Consider the following 25261-nt stretch of genomic DNA (forward strand, 5'->3'; position numbering starts at 1 on the left):
AAAAAAAAAGGATTGGTCTTTGCCGACGCTAGTCTTTTTCCATACAAGTCTTCTGCAGGCGTAAAGGCCGCGTGTATACACAAAATCAACACCATCTGTACACTGTATTCACAGTTTTTTCTGAAAAAAATCAACACCCTTTTCACCAAAAATCAAACTTTATTGTACAAAAATCCTTCTTAACTAGTTAAGAAAAACCCCTTTTGGTGAAATTGTTGAATCACAGAAAAAAAAAAGCAGTTGATTTGGAGGTGTATTCAAAATGTTACCTCAAGTGCAGCTTTTGTTCATGGTGGTGTTCTTGGAAATGGGGTTGATTTTGATGTTTCTGTTCAGAACCCCTTTGAGGAAACTGATAATTATGAGTCTTGATCGTGTTAAAAGAGGCAGTGGACCGTTGATTGTTAAATCTGTAGCAGCTACTGTTCTTGTGATCATGATTTATACTGTTTATTCTATTAAGGAATTGCAGTCTCGGCCTGCTGATTCTGTGAATCCTACCGATCAAATCCTTCTTGCTCATCAAATTCTTGAAGCTGCTCTTATGGGTATGTTTCCTTTTTTTGAAGTTTTTTGGTTTGTTTGTGAAGTTTCTTCTTTTGATTGGTTCATGGTGTGTTTCCTTTTTGCAAAATTTGAACCTTTTTTGGTTTGTTTGGAGTTCTTTCTGATGATCACTTCATGTGTATGTTCCTTTTTGCAAATTTTGAATCTTTTTTGGATTGTTTGGAGTTTTTTCTGATGATCACTTCATGTGTATGTTCCTTTGTGCAAATTTTGAATCTTTTTTGGGTTGTTTGAAAAGTTAGTTTTTTTCTGATGATTACTACATGAGTATAGGTGTGAGAGGTTTGATGTGAGTGGTTTTAGTTTTTTCCTGATGAATACTACGTGAGTATAGGTGTGAGAGGTTTGATGTGAGTGGTTTCAGGAGAGGAAGAGGTCGACCGAAGAAGTATTGTGGGAGGAGAGGTGATTAGACATGATATGACACGGTTTCAACTTATCAAAGTACCTGATTTTATTAGATGGGAGGTTGTGGATGACATGGATTAGGATAGAAGCTTAGTAGGTATAGTGCATTGTCTCACTATCTGTCCATACTATAGTTATACTGTTGCTTATGTGGTTTCTTGCCTTCGATTTCTGATTACTTTGGCTGTTTCTTGTTCTTCAATTATCATATTATTTATTGTAGTAACTGCTCAGTAGGCTTTGCTATGCTTTCGCTTCCTTTACTTCTTTTGGAATGCTTTGGACCATTTTTTTCTGGAGTTGAGGGTATATCGGAAATAAGCTCTCTACTCGTGATGTAGGGGTAAGGTCTACGTACACTTTACCCTCGATAGGCTCCACTTTGTGGTACTATACTAGGTATGTTGTTGTTGTAGTTCATGGGTATGTTTCTATTTGTGTTCTTCCGGTTAATTTTAGTTGTTTATACAATTTCTTTTATGATTAATTCATGGGTATGTTTCTTTTCGCATCATTTTAAACATGTTTTGGATTGTTTTCTGAATTCCCCCTTTATGGTTATTTTGAGCAGCAAAGTGAACTAGTTAGGATTGATTGAGAGATGCTATGATTTAGTTAATTGGGACATTCGGGTATGTTTAGCAGAATCTCTGTTTGTGATCCCTTTGGTTACTAGTTCTCAAGTCCCATTCAAGTTCTAGTACAAAATTGTAACGAGTTCAAGGGTGGATTTTGTCTTTAGGCAGCAAGTGTCACTGGAATCACTTTTGTTGACTTGAACTGTATCTTTAGTTGAACAATTTTAAAGAAATACTCCCTCCTTTCAATTTGTTTGTCCTACATTCCTTTTAAGTCCATTTCAAAAAGATTTTCTTTTTCCTTTTTTAACATCTCTTTGTTTCCAACTTTCCACTTGGCATGTTCACAAGATTAAAGGGCATTCAATACATTAGACATATCCTTAATGTAAGACCACGAGATTCACAAGTATACTTTACTTTCTTAACTCTGCCAAGTTACAATAGGACAAACAGATTGAAATAGAGGGAGTATATGTTTATACTAAACTTCACTGCCACTGATGTAGATTGGGTGGAGCTTAAAATAAACAGGAAGGATAGGGGAATATGTAGTATTGATGATCAAAAAAATCTAGAATGCAGACCCAAGCATTAGGGGCTTGAATCTTTGCTGTAATCAATTAAATTATCTGAACTCAAGAAGATTTAGAGAAGTAGTAATAATAGAACCCAGGTAAGAATTCAATGCCGAATTGATGGAAGCAAGTAATGAAGATTCTTGCTTAGACTTGACTATAGCATCGAAGAAGTATTGACCAGATGAACACATCTAAAGTGAAGTGTTCACCTCAATTGTTCAGCTGTTGCTTAAAAGGATTTCCCGTTGCTAAAATACCTGTGCTGGTTACGTTAGCATCTCAAGCTTCTCTTGGTGGCAACTATGAAATGGTTTTGATTAGATAAAAAAACATCCACTTGGGATGCAATGGGTCTCTAAGCGAGCCGTTCTTCATTTGTTTTTTTCTTCAAATTTTGAGCCTGTAACAAGTTAATTACTTCAGACATCGTTCCAAGCTAATCTTCCATGAGTTCATAGGCCTATAGTAGCATTCTTTGGCTCCTAGCTCTCTTGTTTTAAGACCTTCTCATGGAAACGTTCTGCCTCTCTGAAATTCGCATCAGCCGCAAAATAGTAATGGGCCCAGCAGTAACTTGCACCTGTTGATAAAATTAACCCGGGTTAGAGATTGCTTAAAGAGAAAAATTATATATTTCTAGATGCGAACGTTCTAAAGACAGTCATGTCGTGTGCAATCTCGTCAAGGGAACATAGAAAGTTGCAGGAATGTGCATCTCTTCAACTAAAACTGAACATACAGATTCTCTGATTGGAGAAATGATCCTTAAGGAGAAGATCTTATGAATGCTGGCTTAGGGAGTGTTAATGAGACAATATAGCAAGAGGGGAACCGAAAAATATAATACATTAGGACATTTAGTTTAATGGATCAGAAGCATGCCCAAGGGCTGACGAACCCATTGAAGAATTTTTGTGATTCTGCTCGCGAAGTTTATTTATTCACCTTATTAAGAGTTGGTGATTCTCTGAAGCTGCTGCGCGATGCACTTCTTCAAGCAAGGTGTGATGCAGGAATTGTCAGAAAGATCTTGAAATCATCTTTTTCTCCAGCATGGCATAAGATAGTATAGAACATGAAAGAGTATATGCTTCCGACGCCACCAGTTGTCTAAATTTTGTTTCCACACTGCTGGTACTGTGAAAATCATGTTGCCCGGATTCTTCAAAAATGTCAATGGGTGCGTGTCGGATTCTCCAGAAGTAGTGTGTTTTTGGAGAACCCGACATGGCCGAAAGTGAAGAGTCCACGCAACTTGTTGTAAACCCCGCCCCCTCCATTTTTTTCTGTTTGATTTGATTCCACAGTGTAAAACAGAGAAAAACTAGGGCACATATATTGTTTTTGCCCCCCTAAGACTGTTTAAAATTATCATATTGGAGAGATTTGCATACAAGATGGAGGGAGTTCTATTCTTAACGGAGACTAATATGCTTGCATCTCAGCTCTTTCTTGTTGATTGCTATGGAAACTAGCCGCATGCTCATGACATAGAGAATTCTCGTGAAAGGTCTGCGTGATTGCAGTATATTTGGCCTGTAATTTGCTCAGCTTAAGGTAGTGAAGTAAGCAATAGCTCAAACTCTACATCTAAATCCTTAGCTAAACTAAGGAATCAGGCACCCAATCCCTGGTAACCTCTTGATATTCGAGGTTGTTGGGACAGATATCTAGCTTTAGTGGAGTTATCAGGCAAGTATAGGCGAATAAATGAAGGGCATAAAAAACACCTGTACACAACAAGTGTACCAAAAGTAGAAACCTTACAAAAAGATGTATTTTTCTACAGAAGTCGCCCAATCTCTTATTCTAATAGGAATCTCGTGGGTGTTTCTTTGTTTGGATCCGCGCATATATGGAAGTCTTATTATCTGAGTGGAGAGTTGCCTAAACATGGAAGTTATAGTGATATACAGTTATTCACTGTTTTTCTCTGTATACCTTGCACTAATGATCAATCTGTCACTCCGTCCATGACTAAATCAGTCCAGTCTGAGTGCTGGAAATGTTCTTACCTTTTTGTTTGTGTGCTCATACATGCGGGGTATATGGCTTTAGGAATAGTATTGACCTTAACAGTTCACCCAGCAAGGTGTTTATTATATGATGGCATTTTGGGATTATTTGAGCTGTAGGTTCGGTTTCACAGATTCTTTTTTCTCCTTTTGCTTTGGCGCACCGTGTCGACGGATGAAATGAGGGTGTGATACTTTGTGCAGATTCTTCAATAGTAGACCAAGAATTAGCAAAATTGTGGCACACCGATGACAACAATACCCGTACCTGATGTGAACCTGTAAACAAATTGTGTAACATAGATTGTAGGGTCACTCGTTGATGTATTCTAGCACTAGGGCCTCTGTTGAACCGCAAAATGCTCCCTCCCTCTGCCATAAATTTGCACACGATCGAAAGGCCCTCAAGCACCAGCCATAGGGAGTATGAGGAACAGATCTTCTTCCAGTTCTGGATAAATAGTTGTGCCCTTTATTTTAGATCCTTAACTTTTCCTTATGTAATATATATTATCCTTTTAATATATGATCTAATGATGACACACTACCTTGACATTTATTACATGCAAAATTAAGTAGATATGGCTAGTAGAATTCAGATCCCACGGTTTAATCATCATCTGTTTGAAGCAAGTTTCTGCGGGGTTCAAATGCTTTTAATTTCTTGCAGGATTCTCTCTATTCCTTGGACTGATGATTGACAGGCTACACCATTACATAAGGGAGCTTCGATTACTAAGGAAGACCATGGAGGCTGTGAAGAAGCAGGATCGCACATTGGACAACATCAAGAACGGCGAGGCCAGTACCTTAAGGGATGAAATCTCCTCCTTGAGGAACAAGATGAAGCAGCTGGAATCAGAATCGGAGGCAAAAGAAAAGGAGGTGCAATCTCAGAGAGCAAATTCTGATTCCCTCAAGGGTCAATCTGAAAAATTGCTGCTTGAATACGATAGGATCCTGGAAGAGAATCACAATCTTCGAAGTCAATTGCAATCATTTGACGAAACCCTGTCACATTCTGATAACAAGAAGAACACATAGGAAAAAGATACCATACATCTGTTTTCTGTCTATCAACTCTAATAGTTGTCTTGAGAATTTTGGTTCAAGAAATGTGTTGTCTAAGCTTGTCTTTGTCATCTTTGATAGATTCTTGTAAAATGGCGTCTATATTTTGTAACTTTCGATATCATTCACTGTGCTTGAAGCTGTGTTTGTGTTCTTGGAAGGTGATCATGTACTCAGGTTACACTTTTGGGAAAGTTTCAAGTGGACATTCTGTTGAAATGATCGATTGATATGGTTTGGTTTAAACACCGAGTGTGAGTAAATCTTTTGAGAGTTCTATATACATTACGATGTCAACGACGTTGCAATGTATGATATCTTATATAACAATATTATGTCCAACAATGGTCTCTTTACTTTGTGCTAAGGTCTAATCACATGTCAAAAATTCATTGAAACACATTTCAAATATATGATGTGAAAGTTAGTCTTCTATGTATTATAATTATTTAATGAATTTATTAATTTTTTTAAAAAAATACAAAATCTAAGTAAAAACAATTAAATTCGTACTTAAGATTGTAGCTCCGCCCTTTTTTGGAAAATAATTTTTAAATATATATATTTTTTCTTTTCTTTTACCTTGTTTTTATTATTCCTATACTCCACTCCCCTGCAGAAAATGCACGCTGAGATCTACGTAAAAAAGGTTGGTAATTTCTTCACCAATTAGTAATTGCATGAATTATTTTTTTTTATTTACTCATCAAAGATCATATTTTTCTTTTGTGATTGAATGATTAAATAATATCAATCTACATTGTCATATTGCTATTTTAATTTCTGTGTTTGACATATTTTTTTCATGAAATTTCAGTTATCTGCCCAGTGAAGTAGAGATTGATTTACAAAAATCATTTTGAAGGAAAAAAAATGTCTAGTTTTGTTGGTGTTGTTGTCTCTGATCAATGGCTACAGAGTCAATTCACTCAAGTCGAGCTGCGCGGCCTCAATTCCAACGTACGTTTAATCTTTCTGTGCTTTTCCTTGTTATAATTGAGTATGAGTGCAAGCACCAAGGGTTTAGCCTAGTGGTCAATCGAGTGGATTAAGAACCACGAGGTCTCAGACGTTTAAATGGCAACGATGACAAAAAAAAAGCACTAGTATAGGTGATTTCTTCCAATACGTCCTATTCTTGGTGGACAAAGTTACCTGATACTTGTTGTTGGTGAAATGGTTTTAGATATATAATTCATGTAGTCAACCTTAATTAGTATGAAGTTGAGGCCTACCTAAATTTTTTGTTGTTATTTATTATATACTTGAGTTAAGAGAATGTAACTTGTTGAAAAAGTACTATTATGTGAAGAATGTTTCTCTAACAAACGAGTCAGGGTTGGCTACATGAATCCTCAGTGATCACATCGCTCTATTAAAGCTCATCTCGGACAACATTATACACTTTTAGTTAAAGTGTGTATTTGACTTATACAGACGACTTTAGGGTGTATTTGATGTTATTTCCCCATTTTCTTCTAGCATATATGTTTGTTTCTCGTTTGACGTTGCTACATTTGATTCATTACAGTTCCTATCTGCAAGGAATCAATCCGGGAAGGTCACTTTGGGAGATCTACCACCTATGTTGTGCAAACTTAAGGCCTTCAAAGATATACTAAATGAGGATGATATTAAGGCAATATTTAGCGAGTCGTCATCTGATATGAGTGAAGAAATTGATTTTGAATCGTTCCTTCGGGTGAGTATGAGATAGTTTCACTGTATACTTGTTTCTTCAACTTTTACTACAAATAGCGTTTTGTGCCTTGAAAGAATGAACAACTTTGGCTTTGAAGAAGAAATGAACATATAAACTTAAAATGTCATGTTTTGTTTGAGTTCTGGTTTCATGAAGTTACTCTAATATGTATGCCTTGCATCATTATCTCGAATCTTTTAGTTTTTTGTAGAAATGAATGAAACATGGATCTTAGGTGAGAGTTTTGGACGTAGTTTAACGATCTATCTTCAAATAGAGGTTATTAGTCTTTTGAATTAAGTAGGGGTCGCGTGCTTAAGATGCACTCCTCTGTATCTCTTCTTGGTTATCCTTCTTGGTTTTAAGGTGGAGCAAGAGGAATTACCATAAGTTGTGTGTTTTGTTGGTTAGGCATATCTAAATCTACAAGCACGGGCTACAGCGAAAGGTGACTCAAAGACCAGCTCCTCTTTCCTCAAGGCAACTACAACCACACTCCGACACACCATTAGTGAATCTGAAAGGGGCTCATATGTAGCTCACATCAACAGCTTTCTCAGAGACGATCCGTTTTTGAAGGATTTCCTACCGATAGATCCATCTACCAATCAACTCTTTGATCTTGCCAAAGATGGTGTTCTTCTTTGGTAAGTGTTAACCATACATTTCTGATTACATTCTTGGACACTCATGTTTCTACTTAATCATTTAACTGAATCATTTGTTGCAGTAAGCTCATAAATATTGCTGTCCCTGGAACAATAGATGAACGTGCTATCAATACCAAAAAGGTTCTTAATCCATGGGAAAGAAATGAGAACCACACCCTTTGCCTCAATTCCGCTAAGGCCATTGGTTGTACTGTGGTCAATATTGGCACACAGGATTTAATCGAAGCAAGAGTATGTGAAGTTCATGTGTTTCTTACGTAACATATAACTATCAATACGAAAGATGCTGAAGTTTCTTTTGTTTTGCTTATTCTCTTAGCCTCATCTGGTTGTCGGGTTGATTTCTCAAATAATCAAGGTTGTTACCATTTCTATTATACTTTGTCCATGTGTTTGTTATATATATTGGAATTTCACCAATTCTTTTCTACTATCGTTTTCGTGGCAAACCAGATACAATTATTAGCTGATCTCAATCTGAGAAAAACTCCACAACTTGTGGAACTGGTGGAAGATAGTCAGGTCTGCAATACTTTTCGTGTTTTACGTCTTTGGTTCTTCTGTCAAAAGTTGTGCACAATTTAACGTTCGTGCTAGATTACGTAATAGCAGTAACATTTGCAGGAAGTAGAGGAGCTTATGAGCTTATCTCCAGAAAAAGTTTTACTGAAATGGATGAATTTCCATCTTAAAAAAGCAGGCTACAAGAAAGAGGTTACAAATTTCTCAAGTGACTTAAAGGTAAGAAATTTGTGTCTGTTGTTATGAAAATTACGTTTGAAGGAACTCCCTATAGATATATGTCATTTTTGGAAGAAATTTGTGTCTGTTTTTGGTCTCTATATTTGGTTGTAGGACGGAGAAGCTTATGCTCATTTGCTCAACACTCTCGCGCCTGAACATGGTACAACCAACACATTAGATACAGAAGATCCAACTGAAAGAGCAAACTTGATTCTTGAGCAAGCAGAAAAACTAGATTGCAAAAGATATGTAACTCCAAAGGACATTGTTGAGGGCGCAGCGAACCTAAATCTTGCATTCGTTGCACAAATATTTCAACACAGGTTTGATCATCCGATAACCTGAAATTGTTCTATCTTTGAGTAACCTGTCAGAGTTGTTATTTTGTCTACATTCTCCGTCTATAAGTGAGTTCTACTCTGTTATAGGAATGGATTGACAGCAGATACCACAAAGTTGTCTTTTGCTGTGATGATGGAGGATGATGCTCAAACTTCTCGAGAAGAAAGATGCTTTCGGTTGTGGATTAACAGTCTTGGAACTGATACTTATGTGAATAATTTATTTGAGGACGTGAGAACCGGGTGAGTTATTTCTTGTTGCCTTCTTGATTGATGTACTTTGGACTCTACAAATGTTGCTTGGCGTTCGTATTATGCAGGTGGGTTCTTTTAGAGGTACTGGACAAAATTTCACAAGGATTAGTTAATTGGAAACAAGCAACAAAGCCTCCAATTAAGATGCCATTTCGAAAAGTTGAGAATTGCAATCAAGTCATAAGCATTGGGAAAGAACTGAATTTCTCCCTCGTAAATGTAGCTGGAAGTGATATTGTACAAGGAAACAAGAAGCTCATACTAGGTAATAATGATCGAAAGTTACCTAAAGCTCATAATAAATCATGCTTTTGTATGTTAGTTTCTGTTCTGTTACTATCTTTTTGTTATTATCTGTTGTTTCTTGTACTTCCGTTGCTTCTATTTTTGAACTGCTTTGGACTGTTTTTTTCTTGACACGAGGGTCTATTGCTGATCAAATCTATCTTATGTACGCATTTCACATGTTCCAACGGATTACACAACACGTTGAGTTCCAATCTGTACACCAGGTCAAAGAGAAGGTGCTGATACTGAGTTTTGGATACATCAAAATAGCAATCTAATCACTTTTTTAAGCTAGTTGCGTATTTCAGGTTTTGATTTGGTTTGTTGTTGTTCTTGAAAGCATGCTCAGCCTGATTAATAGATGTCAGTCTGCATTGCATACAATGAACATCCGATAAAAACTTAACTTCTGCTGAATACACGCAAATTAACACTTCTTGTTTCTCGTAAGGACAATAGTCTACACTCTACACCATAAGTGTACCTCAAAAAGTTCAGTTTATGCATAGTTTTATGATTTGTAATGTTAAAATCATTTTGTTGTCTCGCAGCTTTTTTGTGGCAGTTAATGAGGTTTTCAATGCTCCAATTGTTGATAAACTTGAAATTTCATGCCCTTGGAAAGGAGATAACAGATGCTGACATACTAAATTGGGCAAACAGTAAAGTGAAGAGTGTAGGGAGAAAATCTCAAATTGAAAGCTTTAAGGTGATGAACAAAACTATGAAACCTGATAGTATCAGTTTATATTGCATGACATCTGAGATATATTGTTTTGTTAGGACAAAAGTATATCGAGTGGGAAATTCTTTCTCGAGCTTCTAAGTGCTGTGGAGCCAAGGGTCGTAAATTGGAGCCTTGTCACCAAGGGTAGAACTGGTACGCGGAGAGTTCATAGACTCTTGAACCCACCCCAGTAAAAATGATTGTCTCATTGAAAAACTGAGAAGCAAAGATCTCCTTATCATTTTTGGATTAGTTAAGAAAGACATAATACATATAGACATGCAAACTTGGCCTCAGCTCAGAAGTAAACACTCTAACTTTGAGTATGCATATCTAAACACCTCAACACTCCAACTTATAATTTTATGTGTCACATCAGCATCTGGTGTCCACGAGACCCAGTGCGGACAAGTTGGAGGGTTAGTGGTTAGTTGAGACCAAATTTGAGGTGTCTAGATATGCACTCGAAAAGTTAGAGTGAGTTTGAGTGTCTTGTTTATGTATTACGTAGTTAAGAAAAGTCTGAACAATTACCTTTTGCTTTGAAGAAAGTACTGATGTCTCCAAATGCATTGCAGATGAGGATAAGAAGCTTAATGCAAATTATACAATCAGTGTAGCACGTAAACTCGGGTGCTCCATCTTTTTATTGCCTGAGGATATAATAGAGGTAAAATATTAGATTGAAGAAACTGTGCGCTTATGCTTGCCTGAACACCGGATGTAACACCTGATAAACATCTTTTGGTTTAAGTTTTTTTATATATATAGTATTAAATACAGAGTTATAATGCATATAGAGTCTTTGAGCCGAGGATCTATAGGAAACAACCTCGCTACCTTCTCAAGGTAGGGGTGAGGTCTGCGTACACTCTACCTCCTCAGATATCACTAGTGGGATTACACTGGATTTGCCATTGTTGTAGAACTAGCATTTCATATCAAGAAAGATATGTTTGCAAGTCTTCGAATGGACTTAGGAGACGTTGATGCAACTAAAAACTCGACTGTTGTCAGAGCATTTCTATTAGTTCCATGTAATAGCAGAACCATTGCTTCTTTCCATCAACCATTTTTCTTGACTATAAATCAACTATTACCATCCAGGTGAACCAGAAGATGATGCTGACACTCACAGCAAGCATCATGTATTGGAGCTTGCAGACAAAGACTGAAGATTCAGAGTCCAACACTGCAGAAAACGCCAGTTCGGAGGCATCTCCAGCAGCAGCCTCTGATGGTGACATTGCTTCCACAACTTCTGAAGTGGAAAAGGAGGTGCAAGAAGAAAGATAGAATTTGAAGAAAAGAAATATATACCAAAAAAAAAAATTCCAAGGTTTCTTTCTGATGTTGTCCTCAGTTTTGCTTTCAAGAGGACATGTCAAGTGAAGTTGGTTAGTAGGACAGTTCCTCCTTTTTTTTTTTCTAGTAACCATCTTGTATCCGGTGCTCACTTGTCCGACTAATTCAGATTCTGCCCGCGTAAGAGGCCTATTAAAGAGGGGGAGAGCTCCCTCTCTACCTTATTGGGGTTTTCTGGTAAAGGGTCGAGGTATTCTTTCCGTCCCACTACAACTGATGATAGTTACATGAAGCACAGTAGTACTTTAATGCATTCTTTTGAAGGGGAGTCTTGAGTAACTGGTAAAGTTGATGTATGTGATTAGGAGGTCACGAGTTCGAGCCATGGAAACAGCCTCGTACAGAAATGTAGGGTAAAGTTGCGTATTGTGATTAGGAGGTCACGAGTTCGAGCCATGGAAACAGTCTCGTGCAGAAATGTAGGGTAAGATTGCGTATAATAGACCCTTGTGGACTGTTTTCTAGCCTTTCTCATACCGAGAGCTTAGTGCACTAGGCTACCATTTTACTTATATGCATCCTATACTACACAAACCTAGTGAGGTTGAAAGCTGTGAAAAGTGAAGGCAAGTAATTATACATCTTTATAGAATCATTAGGCTAAATATTAAGTGGTTCACACTGCAATATAATGGAATAAATTCCTCTTGTTCTCCAGTTTCAATGGTTCAAGGTCACTTTGTTCTGTTTTAGCTGTGCCATATTAAAACTGTAATATTGCCTCGATTGGCAAGTAAGGACTCCAACTTTGAATATGCACCGTTGAGGTGTCAACTGTCTCCATTATGTTAGTTGAACACCCCAACTTACAAATACACCACTTGAACACCTTCAAAATTTATGTGTGACATCAACATTGGGTGTCCATGAGTGGAACACATTGGAGTGTTTACTTGTTAAGACCAAATTGAAATGTCTATATATGCACTCTCAAAGTCGGAATGCTTAATTGCTAGCTAAGGCCAAATTTAAGTATACATTTATATATTTATACCCAAAAAAGGTCTCGAAGGGCAGAACGACTATCCAACTCCCCTGCAAGGGAACGGACACTGCTCTCAGAGGTGTCTACATGTGCACTCTCAAAGAAATGATTGTTTATTCTTCTCATTTTATTTTATACAAATGATCTTTCTCAAGGAGCCAAAATTTAAATGCTTAGTGACATGGTACCAGTAACACAATCTATCATAATTCCATTCTTGAAAGTATGCAAAACTGGATAAGTTAACAAGGGGAAATAATATAGGACTAGTATACAACAGTTCAAAATTTACACTTTTGAAGATCTATCAACATAAATAAACACAACAGGACTCTTCAAGCTGTTGTTTAGCTCATTGCATTATGAGCACAAGGGTTGTGATGTCCTATAAGGGCAGCATGCCCTGATAGAGATACAACATGTATATATATACTACAATTATAAGGTTTCCATCACAAAACTATTGTTCATCACTCGCGTTTATGGAATTTAACCGCCTTAGTCTCTGGTCAAGCTCTGCCATGACCGCTGGTTCCTGCTTTTTCCTCTGTCTTGATATAGTAGTGGTTGTCATAAAACCAATTTGATCAAAAGCAACCTGAAAAAAATATTTGTCAAGAATATGGTTCACTTTCAGGGTTGAAACGATTTGTATAAATGGTGGTCTTAAACCTCATATTTGTATCAGAAAATTCAATAAATGTGTATAAATATACTTGAACTGTGAACACTAAACCAAATAACTAAGACTAGCTATTGGTTCGGTTGCAGGTTCAAAACCCATAAACTTCAAATTCTGGATCCGCTAATTATAACACTAAACTCCATTGGAAAAAGCCATTACATTTCTGGCTTAATCGTTAAGTAGGTACTTGAAGAATGAGAATAAACAGAACAGGAGCCTAGCGAGAACATATTACCGTCAACAAGTCATCAGGATCAAAAAGTTGATGTGTGCATCTCTGGATTATATGAATTACATCCCCAACATGATGCACCGTCAGCAACTCTTCTTCGTTCATCTAGTCATTGGAATATTGTAGGATAAGTTTTAACATTTAGAATTTCAGATCTAAGCAGATGAAAAACTCGGAGAGGTAATAAAAATGACGGATGAAGTTATCATACATGCCTAATATTAGGAAGAATTTACCTTAAAAATTGCCAATGCCACATGAAATAGAAGATTTGCACCTTCATTGAAAAGGACATCCCAGACCCGCAAGGTTGTCTGTAATGAAGTAACCGATGGAAGAATCATTAAACAATATTACACTGGTGTTTTCATATGAGAACATATAGTGCATAGTCTATTTCATAGCAACTCGAACACACACAGAGGATAATGATACAAAATTTGTTGACCTCAGAAGGCAAGCTTTTGGCGAAAAGGCAGAGAAACCATTCGGTGCAAACAAGAGAAACGTCGAACTCCAGTGACTCCAAATGAGCGGCTATCCTGTACGTTTCCTCATCAGTATCAGAAAACAACAGAACTAGTACAGAATATATATTCACGCCAAGAGCAAACTTATGGAAGAGATTATAAGCACCTTGGACATTTTTTGGTTAATAGATCCTTGAACACTCTTTGTTCAACATGACATCCAGATAAGTTCTTATTATAACAGTCGGTGACTAACACATTCTCCAGAAGGACAGCAATCATCCAGAAAGCCTCTTCTTCGGTTTTCATCACCAGCAATAATAATGCTGCAACATAGTTTAATCCCTGAAAATAATCAACTGATTTAGACCAAATCGACATACCAACTACTCCCTCCGTCCCAAGTGAAGTTTCTTACTTCCCTTTTTAATCTGTCTCAAAAAGCGTCTCTTTCTATATTTAATAAGTCTTCAAATTCCAACATTCTATGTGACAAGTTTAAGACCACAAGATTTGAAGGACTGCACATTTAATTTAAGAACATAAGATTCAAAAGTCTTCCTTTATTTCTTAAATTCCATGCCCAATCAAACAAAGACACTATATTGGGACTGAGGGAGTATTGGTGAAACAAAGTGACCACTTTTTGATGTCGGTTCCCATATCACTTTCTCTAAGTCAATCACAACTGAAGCCAAATTTATGTGCAAAATGCTTCAAAATTGTTAGGAGTTGGATGCTGCATGCAGTTTGGTTTAGAACCTAAGGCAACTATGCTAAAGATATTACTATTTGAACATCTGTTCCTTGAGATGTTGAATAAATCAATAACAAAACTAAACATCACCTTTATCATCAACATGGTCAAAAAGCAGAAAAGAAATTGGAATGAATACTTTAGACTTGCGCAACCACACTTGGTTGATAAGACACATGAATTTGAGGAAGTGTTAATCACTCATCAACTGATTTCACTTCTATTGTAACCGACTCTAACTGATTTGTGATTGGATAATTGATTGTTGAGGCATACTCATATAATTGGTTAATGGTCTGACATGGATTATTTTGCATACACCGTCGAGCATTTGTTATGTATCTCATATTTTATATGAAAGGCACTACTTATATATAATTTAACAATGAAAAGAACAAATATCTAACTCTAACGCAAAATCTCTACATAATAACTAGGTCAAGCAAAATGGGACAGGAGTAGTATTATCCTTTCATGTTTTTTTTCCTTTACAAGTTTCACAAAGTTTTTCAAGTCTTGAACAATTTCTTTTTTCTTAATCTTCATACAATAGGAGAATGATGATTTATGTAATAAAATCCTATCAAGAGGTCATCTTATGATTCAACTTCAGAATAGAAATTGCATAATCAAAGAAGCGTTGACCTTGAAGTTTGAGGGGATTGTAGCTCTTGAAGATCCCAACCAAACAAATAAAGCACAATTTGGAATAAAAATATGCTATCAAGAGGTCATCTTATGATTCAGCTTCAAAACCGAAAATGCATAAATCCAAGAGGAGTTGGACCTTGAAGTTTGACAGGATTGTAGCTTTGAAATCTAGATACCAACTGAAGAAATAAAGCATAATTTGGGTACATCAAAATTAGTAGTGAACCAGTGCAGCTATGTTGGATTCCAAAGCAAATACACTGCCAAAATAGTACAAATCGGACAGTGGCTCACTGCAGCTATGCCAGCATTTGGACGTGGATGGGTGCAGCATGTCAGCAGAGTTGTACTGGTTTTCAGCCGAGTAATGCCCAGAGGCAGTTTCACATTTATACTCTTTCAAGAAGAGAAGTATTTCCTTGATCGATTGAAACTCCATGAGAGTGTATTTGAAGGTTGTTTAAAGAAGGTTTTAGAGTTGAAATTTGAGAAGACAGACAACTAAGGATAGGCTTCACTAAAAAGAGATGAAAGAAGGAAACGGCCAAGACAACATTCTCTAGCCAAGTTCATCTTTCCTTTAATCTTTACTCTTCATATTGATGATAAATTCTAGTATTCTCTTGGTTTCATTTAACTCCAATATGGAGTAGATGTACCTGAACTTTCTGACATGATATTCATTTAAGTAGTCATTTTCATTAAGAGCATGTTTTATTGGATTTAATGCTAACTACTAGATTAAATTGTGAGTTTAACCCAAGGAGGTTCTAACAAAGACGTAGTGCTAAACAAGCACTACAACAGCAACATACCCCGTTAATCCCACAAGTGGGGTCTGGGGGGTAGGATGTGTTCACACTATGCATTAAAATTCATCCTTGAGCACTAGTAAGTTATGACTAATGTATCACTGTCTACCACACATTGAACAAGAGAAACCAAGAGGTAATTCAGGAGATTTGTGGTCTGTTTTGACTCTAAACCGAGAGAATTATGTAACTCAACTATAAATGATTCTAGAATTGTACAAGCCTAGGACTAACCGAAGGTAACTTCTCCAATGTAGAAATACTCAAGTTGGTGATCTTAACAATCTTAAAATCATATTACGTACATATTCCTGTAAGTTGGGCCTATTCAAGCGTACTGAAAGATTAATAGTTTAGAACCAAGGGAAGCTATACCGATGTTTATGAGAATGATGGTATGGCCTCCACCATGAAGCATGGAAGCATGGAGAATATGTAAAGCTGATAGAATATCAAAATAATATCTTTTGCTCTACTAAGAAAAAACATATCTACCTGGCAGTAGCCAACATCAGAATCACGGAAAGAATAGGCAACAAGGACCCGCCTAAGGGCAGCATGACCCTCAGCAGTGTCCAACCAGGGGTGACCAGGAAAGGTTCGTGGAAGGTCCTGCAAGTAAAAATATATTCCGATAATAACAAAGGTGGCGATACCAAAACATAAGATGTAACATATCTCAAAATTTTCAGCATTTACTACAAGTTTGGTAATAAGTTACATGAACTAATCCTGTCCGTCAGCTAACTGAGCTTTAATCGTTGTATATCTGCACTGTGCAGAACATGTGATTCTCGCTCTAAATTAAAAAAAAAAAAAACTTCCTAGAACTTATTCACAGACAAGGAAACATCAGTTTAAAGACCCTAAAAGAGCATGGTGAGTAAATTTCACTCTTCAAATATCATGGCAGCATAAATACAACCCTACACTGGGTGTTCTTGTTGTGTATATACAACCCTGTTCAGAATGTCATGCAGTTAACCAACCACAATGAGAAAAAGAAACTCTAGTGCTGTTGTTACGAGTGTAACAGTCGTTAATGCAATTAATCTGTCAGTACACATAAAAGAGCTAGAGTTAATGGTAAAAAAAAAACACCTAAAGTATCTCAATTAATAGAGTTTCCTACCTTAACTATTTATCAAAACACACCTCAACTATCAATTGTTCTCTTTTCCTACGTAAAATATCATCATCATTCAGGTAGGGAAAAGGAAAAATTGATAACTAAGGTATGTTTTGATAGATAGTTCAGGTATGAAACTCGAAAAGCCAGGATACTTTAAGTGTGTGTTTAACCCTTCACTCCAAGAACTAACATATAAAAAAACACAAAAAAACATGCTAAGTAACAAAAGCAAATCTTTCAAATAAACATCAAGTCTCAGCATAATGCAAAATCTAACCAAGCCATAAGAAAACTGACATCATGCTCAGTAACAAAACCAAAATCTATCATTTGAGTCTCACAAGGGAACAATGTAATATTTGAACCAAGAAACTCACATGATCAATCTGCTTGGTTGCAGGTGTGACCTTATCCTGTACAGCCTTTGTCAAATCCTCATAATAACTATCCGGGGCAGTCGATTTCTTCTTAGCAGCTCCTGATAGTGAAAACCACACCTTAGGCCTCAAAACAGGTGGAATTCCTTTCCTAATGAGCTTCTTGAGAGTAATTGCATTCACCAAAGCAGAGAATTTGAGGGATGTTTTAAGGGTTGAGGAAACATGAGTTTGCAAATACCAATTAGCACCTTTGCTAGCTTCTAATGACCACCAAACTTTCCCTTGTTCCCTAACTTTCTCCCTAACCTCATTCAACACATTAACATCATCAACATTCCCTTCAACAGTAAATCCATACAGATCTTGAAATTTCACAGTAATCTTTGCCCTTCTGGCATGTATACTTGGCCTCAAAATTGGAACTTGAGATTGATATTCAATCTCCATGTCTCTCTTGCTATGGGTTCCATACATTTTTTGGATTTCACACAAAACAAGCTCTCAACTTTAACATAAAAGTATAAAAATTGAATCTTTTTACATATAGGTATCCAAGAATTCAAAGAAAGGTCAAATTTTTAGCATTAAATTGCAAAAATTGAGCTTTTTTACACATGGGATATCCAATAATTCAAAGAAAGGCCAAATTTTTACCATTAAATAGCAAAAACTGAGCTTTTTTTAACAAATGGGCATCCAAAAATTCAAAAGAAAGGTCTTTTTTTTGGCAAAAAATTGCAGAAATAAACTAATAAAATGTGGATTAACATAAAGATATATCACACAACCCTCAAAAAGAATATAGAAACAATAAAATTAACCTCTTGACCAGGTGAAAATGAACATGAGGGACCCAGACAAAAAAAAAAGGGAAAAAAGCAAATAGTAAAATAGGGAAAATGGCTTAACAAAGAACAGGGAAAAAGAAGATAAATTATGGGGATATGAAGAGGAAAGTTGGATGATTGGAGAGGGAGGATTCAAATGCAAGGAAAAATACCCCCTCTTAAGACATTTGGTCGAATGGTTCTAAGTGATAATAAAAAAAACAACTTAGTCTTTGTGGCGTAATTGTGAGACTGTTTTATCATAATAAGAGGTCGGATTCAAATTTCGAATATGAAGAAAATTTTATTGGAGTTCACTCTTGAATAAACTCGAGAGATGAGATTCAAATTTAGTCAGAGCTTTAATATAAGAAAAAAGAAAAGTTATTTTAAATTTAAGAAAATTTATTTATATTATTAAAGGAGGAGCAAAAATACATATTATGGTCTTAAAATAGAGGAGTAATTTTATTTTTAATACTCCCTCCGTTCGATAATAGTTGTCCAAAAATACCCCTCTAAGACATTTGGTTGAATGGTCCAAGTGTTAATAATAATAATAAAAAAACATGGATTGAGGTGAATTGATGAGATTATTTCATCTTAATAAGAGGTCGAGTTCAAGCCTAGATATTGAGTAAATTTTATTGGGAGTGTCACCCTGAATAGGTCATATAGCGTGTGACTCAAATTGAGTTGAAATGCCACTACGAGCTCCAAACAATGCGTAAAAAACCAAAAAATTAGTTATTTCAAATTTAACAAAACTTATTTATATAATTATTAAAAAGGAAATTTATTTTTAAATTTTGCGTCTTAAAATAGAGGATTGGATTTTATTTAAGTATTTTGTTAAAATTTTAAATAAAATTTCTGTAATTGTCTGAACATCTTGTGATTGTTGTATTGAAGTATCATTATATATGTATGATGTTTAATCTTATTGTATTGTTATAAATAAAATTATGCCCAAAAAAAATTAGTTTATTAACTTTGGATTTGTCCCCATTTAATTATTCATTTGTCCCATTCACACTCAAGAGATGTGGACAATGAGCTACTAAAAATCATTAGTCAATGTCATATTTCAACGTAAAGAAGATTTATTTATATTTTTTAAAATAAAGATTTTGTTTACTTGGTCCTTTCCTTGATAGATTATACCAAATGTCATCACAAAAATAAAATACAATAAAACGTAATATCTAATTTGAATGTAGTTTGAATAGGATTACCGCCTAAACACATCTATCAATTTTGGGCTAGTTTCAATTTAAAAATATGTTCGTTTTTCTCGTAGGACGAGTTAAATATATTGCCAACATCTTAAAGAACGTTTATAAAAAATATTGGTCATTTTGTTTCAGGAATTTTGAATCACAAAAATTTCATAGACTATAGCACACAAAAATCGGTAAAATATGTGTTTACTTTCTTTGGGCTCGTTTGAACTTAAAGATGTACTTGTTTTCCCCGCGAGACGAACTGGATACATTGTCAGCGACAAAACGGACGTCCATGAAAAATTTTGGCCATTTCGTTTTAGAAACTCCGGATCACAAAAATTCATGGACTATAGCACATGAAAATCGACAAAATCTTCGTTTACTTGCTTTAGAGTCGTTTGAACCTTAAAATGTGCCCGTTTTACTGTGGGATGAACTAGATACATTGTCAACATCTTAATTGACGTCCATGAAAAATTTTGGTCATTTCATTTCTGGAATTCAGGATCAAAAAAATTCCATGAGCTATATAGCACAGGGAAAGCATAAAAAATTGTCTTTACCTGCTTTGGGGCTCGTATAAACATGAAAATATGTTTGTTTCTCCCGCGGGATGAACTGGACACATTGCCAACGTCGTAACAGACGTTCATGAAAAATTTTGGTCATCTCATTTTACCGATTTTCGTGTGCTATAGTCCATGATCTTTTTTGGTGATCAATAACTCTGACGTCTTTTTTGCCCCAATGTTTTGTGTACATTTGTTAAGACGTTAGCTATGGAGTAGTTGGCGCTGACAGCCAAAACAACCCATTTTGAAGGTCAAACGAGTCCCGAAGCAGGTAAAATCCTATTCTATCAATTTTCGTGTGCTATAGTCCATGAATTTTTGGTGATCCAAAATTTTGATGACTTTTTAGCCCAAATTTTTTGTGGACATTCGTTAAGACGTTAGTTATGGAGCCAGTTGGCCCCGATGGCCAAAACGACCCATTTTCAAGGTCAAACGAGCCTCAAAGTAGGTATTCCCTATTTTATCATTTTTTGTGTATAGTCCATGGTTTTTTGATAATCTAGAAATTCGACGTTTTTTTGCCCAAAATTTTCATGGACGTTCGTTAAGACATTATCTATAGAGTCAATTGGCCATGACGACCAAAATGAATTATTTTGAAGGTCAAACAAGCCCCGGAGCAGGTAAACCCCTTATTTTATCGATTTTCGTGTGTTATAGTCCACGATTTTTTTGGGTGATCCAGTATTCCGACGTCTTTTTTGCCCAAATTTTTTGTGCACGTCCGTTAAGACGTTAATTGTGGATCCAGTTAGCCTTGATGGCCAAAACGATCCATTTGAAGGTCAAACAAGTACCAAAGTAGATAAACCCCCATTTTACCGATTTTCGTATGCTGAATTTTTGGTGATTTGAAATTCTGACGTCTTTTTTGCCCAAATTTTTTGTGGACTTCCTTTAAGACATTAGCTATGAAACCAGTTGACCCTAACTGCCAACATGGACCATTTTCAAGGTCAAACGAGCCCCGAAGCAGTTATACTCCATTTTGCCGATTTTCGTGTACTATAGTCCATGAATTTTTGGTGATCCTGAATTCCATGTCTTGTTTGCCCAATTTTTTCATGGACGTCTATTAAGATGTTATCTATGGATCCAGCTGACCCTAACGACCAAAACAGACCATTTCGAAGGTCAAACGAGCCCTGAAGCAGGTAATCCCCTCATTTTCGTGTGCTATAGTCCACAATCTTTTTAGGTGATCCAAAATTCCAACGTCTTTGGGCAAAAATGTTGTAAAACCTTATAAAGTTGTCGAATTTTTTTTCCCACTCACTCTACAAAATGCAAAACTCGTGTAACGAGGGCATGTTTTCAAACTTTTAGTGGTAGGCCAATACATTCATTGTCAAAATCACAGTATTATTTTCCAAACGTCTTGATAGTAAGTTCAAATTTTGTCATCAAGTACTAAGAAAATATATTTAAAATAGGTAAAAAAAAAAAATGGTCCCAAAAATGAGCCAAACATTATGGAAAAATGAAAGTCCGAAAATAATAATAATTTAAATAGATAAAAGGTCTAGCAACCTGCCAAATATATACTTCTCCATATTTATACGAGATAGTTGAGATTCCTTCACCTTTAATCAAAGCTTTGAGTATGGAGAAAAATTCCGTTATCCTTTTAATGAGTCTTATGCAATATCGAATAACATTTTATTTTATTTTTTAAAAAAAGAAGTTTTAATGGGCCTTGTACGTTTTCTAGTAGTTAAGTTACTAGGCCCATTTGATTAATCTGAACTATCTAGTTCTGGGCTCCAAATTACAGGCCCAAATAGAGGATTCAACTTAAATTTAACTTTAATTTATTTTCTTTTATTTATTTATCCTTAATGATAAGCTCTTATAACCATAATTCCTAATGTTATAACATGTTTAAGATGAAAATTTTAAAAAAAAAATTATAATCATCTGAATGTCATGACATAATTAAAAATCATAACTTTTAAAGTCTTCAATTTTTTTTTAAACATTTCATGCTGAGACAAACAAGTATTCAATTAAATTGAAACAGTGAAAATGACATAATGGTCCATCGGTGGTCCTATTTGTAGATTCTTGACATATACTCTCTTCTTACACTAGCGGCGAAGCTACCTTTGATCAACGGGCTTTAGCTAAAAAATTACACTGTATAGAGAATTTCAAGCATATTGTAAATTAGAAAAACAAAATTAAGGAAAAACTAATGAGAAAAACAGAAACACATCTCATTTTTGGGTATTAAAATATGTGTAAGATACAAACTTTAGTCCTCTTTACCACACATGTAGTAGGGACACACACTTTGTAATAAAAATATATAAATTCCACTATACTTCAAAAAAAACAAATAATGTATGTCAATAACAAATAATTTTCTTCCAATTTTTTTAATTTTTAATCTAAGCAATTGCAATTGGATCACTTTCCATAGCTTTCATGGCTTCAAATCTTGGCTCTTTGGCTTGAAATTTGAGATTAGCATATAACTTCATGTAATCATCAAACATAAATTTAGGGTAAACTTGTTTGTTATGTTCCTCTGCCTCTTTATCAACTAGAGCTGGTGCTGGATAGATCAATGCATCATTTCCTGGATTGTAGAAGGATGCTAATGACATCCGAGTCCCGTCTTTTTGTGCGATCACTCTGTGCATCACACTCTTGTACTTCCCGTTCGTGATGACCTGTTTAAATGATTTAGCTTATATACATCAATAGTATAAAGAGTTATGATTTATACTATCAATGTAATGTTAACATGTTATATCAGGTTGCTTAGTCGCTAGTACGACTTATTATGGACAATTATATGTATCTGCTTGCTTAACCTTCACGGACCACTTCACAATAAGAGACTCTTATATGCTCAAGGTATGAAAATGTGAACATATTTCAATTTGTAGTCCACATGTATGATCCAAACACATTAGGGCTCAACCTAACAAAAACTCATTCTGACTCAAACCTTCTTTGTTCTAAGTATATTATCAACATATAAAAGTTAAATTTCAGATAAAGTAAACGTCAAACAAGATATTTTAAAGATTTTTTACCTCGAGTTGGTCACCTAGGTTAACCACGATGGAGTGGCGCATGGGAGGGACATCGATCCATCGACCGTCTTTGAGGAGTTGTAGGCCACTCACCTTGTCATCTTGGAAGAGAAGTATTATGCCACCAGCATCAGTATGTGCACGCAACCCCTTTATTAAATCAGGTTTTGGACATGGTGGATAGTTACTTACTTTAGTCCCAAAATTTGGACCTTTTGAGCCATAAAATGTATTTTTCAAGTAACTTTTTTCTAGTCCGAGATTTTCACAAAGCAAATCCAAGAGTTCTTCTGCTAACTTCTCTAATCTTTTAGCAAAATCCCTCATAACTTCCCTACATCATATGAACAATATCAGCGATCGAGCCAGAATTTTACTATGAGAAATTTCAAATGAACACTTTACACCTTATGACACTCCATCTCTGTCTCTAAACTATGTATTATACAAAAAATAGATATTAACTATGATTTTTATCATTTTGTCTCTAAATAGACCGTTGCTGATAAGATCTTTTAATAATTCATCGCTAAAAAAGATTAACGATGATTTTTTAATTATAATTCTAATTTTCTTTGAAGTGATCTTACTATAGTTCTTAGTTAATTATGGTAGTTCTATTAGTGGTCAAGTCTCAGTCCAAAGTACATGTGGAACCCCCAACCACACACATCAAAAGAAGACAAATTAAATATATATAATAAAATAAGGGGTAGAAGGTGGAAATCTATATATAGACTTATAGTTTTAAAAAAAAAAATCATTGTTGTCCTACTAAAATAACTCATAATTTGGGATCTTGGTCAATCAAGGCTGGCAAAGTTTGGACACTTATCACTTATAAATCATGTTACTTTTATAATAAAATATATCCGTATTAGTTTGTGCGCACTTTAATTAGTTCATAAAATCTATTATATATTTTTTATCAATTCAGATAATGATGTAGACATAAATTTTAATACAAGGTTCAGAAAAATATTTAAAAATATTAACTTGAGATTTAAACCTATATGTATGTTATGAAAAAAAAATTCAAGATTTTATAATAGCGAAAGTTTACGCGAAAGTTTGTTTTTATAATTTTCTGGTGAAGATTATTCAATTGAGTTCCCCTTTCTTATATGTGACTCCACCATCGATCGAAATTTAGACAGATGAAAAAAAATCACGTAACGTTAGATTGAGAAGTTTACCTATATACATCATCAAGATCAGGTAGTTGAGAGATATTAGAAGAAGGGAGATGCCTCAAGAAAAAAGTACTTTCCCAATCCATATCAGTAACCTCAACTTCAACACCTTCAAGTCCTTTCTTAGCAACCAATTCTTTAAATCTTTGTTCCATACACTTCTTGTAATGTCCCTTTGTTAATTTCTCCACAGTGTCCATCACTTCATGAGGGATTCCATGGTTCACCAACTATACATTTAAAAAAAAATGTATATATTATTTTCAATATTACATAAAAAAAAAAAAACCTTGGTACATTTTTATGAAATAAGACCAGGGGTCAGAATCAGAATCTGAAATTATAATATTAGGTTTTAAGTTAATAATATATATATTTAAAAGATAAATACAGAATTTGAATCGGAGGTGGACACTCTAGCTCCACTCACAAAGGCCATAAAGGCACATTTTTTTTAAAAAAAAAGACATAAGAGAATTTATTTTAATGAATCGTGATTCAATATTAAAAATATATCGATATGATGTTTTTATAATAATCGAATACTTTTGTTTGTAAATATTGTACCTCAAAGAAGCCCCAATTTTCACAAGCATCATTAATCTTTTCCATTGTGGCTACTCTCTCAACACCATTGAGTTTTTCCAAGTTGATAATTGGGAAATTCTCCATTTTTAATTTCTTGAAGAAATGGAAGAAATGTTTTTTTTTTCTTTTTAGAGTAAATAGTGTGTGGAATAAAAAGATGGAATATATTGAAAGTGAGTTTCTTTTTTTGGTGTGTGTGTAAAAGATTGAGGCTTTGTTTGGGTATTTATAGGGAAATAAATCATATATAGCTAGTAGGGAATATATAATAATTGACTAGTGGTATTCCACACAAGGTTGTGGCCAATGGATTAACTAATAAAAGTTAAATTTCAGTAGAAATATAATAATTTTGGGTTCTCAATATGTAATCACTTTATTGGGGATTACT

General features: G+C 35.1%; 4 protein-coding genes across 5 annotated transcripts; 2 read left to right on the forward strand and 2 right to left on the reverse strand.

The window, feature by feature from the left end:
• Positions 1-20: 20 nt before the first annotated feature.
• On the forward strand, positions 21-5483 carry LOC107005417 (B-cell receptor-associated protein 31-like). Its single transcript, XM_015204007.2, has 2 exons — positions 21-548; positions 4820-5483. Exons 1-2 carry the CDS (start codon positions 263-265, stop codon positions 5191-5193), a joined length of 660 nt encoding a protein of 219 aa, XP_015059493.1. The 5' UTR covers positions 21-262; the 3' UTR covers positions 5194-5483.
• Positions 5484-5611: 128 nt separating this feature from the next.
• LOC107006827 (fimbrin-5) lies at positions 5612-12400 on the forward strand. 2 transcript variants are annotated; one of them, XM_015205345.2, is made up of 15 exons: positions 5612-5869; positions 6038-6180; positions 6752-6922; positions 7334-7569; positions 7653-7824; positions 7913-7951; positions 8047-8115; positions 8218-8334; positions 8449-8660; positions 8766-8921; positions 8999-9198; positions 9773-9930; positions 10005-10101; positions 10527-10618; positions 11056-12400. In XM_015205345.2, the coding sequence occupies exons 2-15, from the start codon at positions 6094-6096 to the stop codon at positions 11242-11244; spliced, it is 1995 nt and encodes a 664-aa protein (XP_015060831.1). In that variant the 5' UTR covers positions 5612-5869; positions 6038-6093; the 3' UTR covers positions 11245-12400. The 2 variants fall into 2 exon arrangements, 1 of the variants encoding a protein (XP_015060831.1); XR_003575439.1 differs by lacking the exon at positions 10005-10101 and having other exon boundaries at positions 11056-11192.
• An 89-nt stretch (positions 12401-12489) lies between these two features.
• Positions 12490-18439, reverse strand: LOC107007606 (growth hormone-regulated TBC protein 1-like). Its single transcript, XM_027913350.1, has 8 exons — positions 17951-18439; positions 17415-17917; positions 16401-16517; positions 13852-14030; positions 13664-13757; positions 13452-13529; positions 13219-13320; positions 12490-12896 (listed from the first exon to the last, which is right to left on the reverse strand). The coding sequence occupies exons 2-8, from the start codon at positions 17889-17891 to the stop codon at positions 12759-12761; spliced, it is 1185 nt and encodes a 394-aa protein (XP_027769151.1). The 5' UTR covers positions 17892-17917; positions 17951-18439; the 3' UTR covers positions 12490-12758.
• A 3798-nt stretch (positions 18440-22237) lies between these two features.
• On the reverse strand, positions 22238-25083 carry LOC107005451 (1-aminocyclopropane-1-carboxylate oxidase 2). The gene is made up of 4 exons (XM_015204051.2): positions 24850-25083; positions 24286-24512; positions 23090-23423; positions 22238-22720 (listed from the first exon to the last, which is right to left on the reverse strand). The coding sequence occupies exons 1-4, from the start codon at positions 24952-24954 to the stop codon at positions 22436-22438; spliced, it is 951 nt and encodes a 316-aa protein (XP_015059537.1). The 5' UTR covers positions 24955-25083; the 3' UTR covers positions 22238-22435.
• Positions 25084-25261: the final 178 nt, after the last annotated feature.

This window comes from Solanum pennellii, chromosome 12 (genome assembly GCF_001406875.1).
Source record: "Solanum pennellii chromosome 12, SPENNV200".
In the NCBI taxonomy this organism is placed as follows: domain Eukaryota; kingdom Viridiplantae; phylum Streptophyta; class Magnoliopsida; order Solanales; family Solanaceae; genus Solanum; species Solanum pennellii.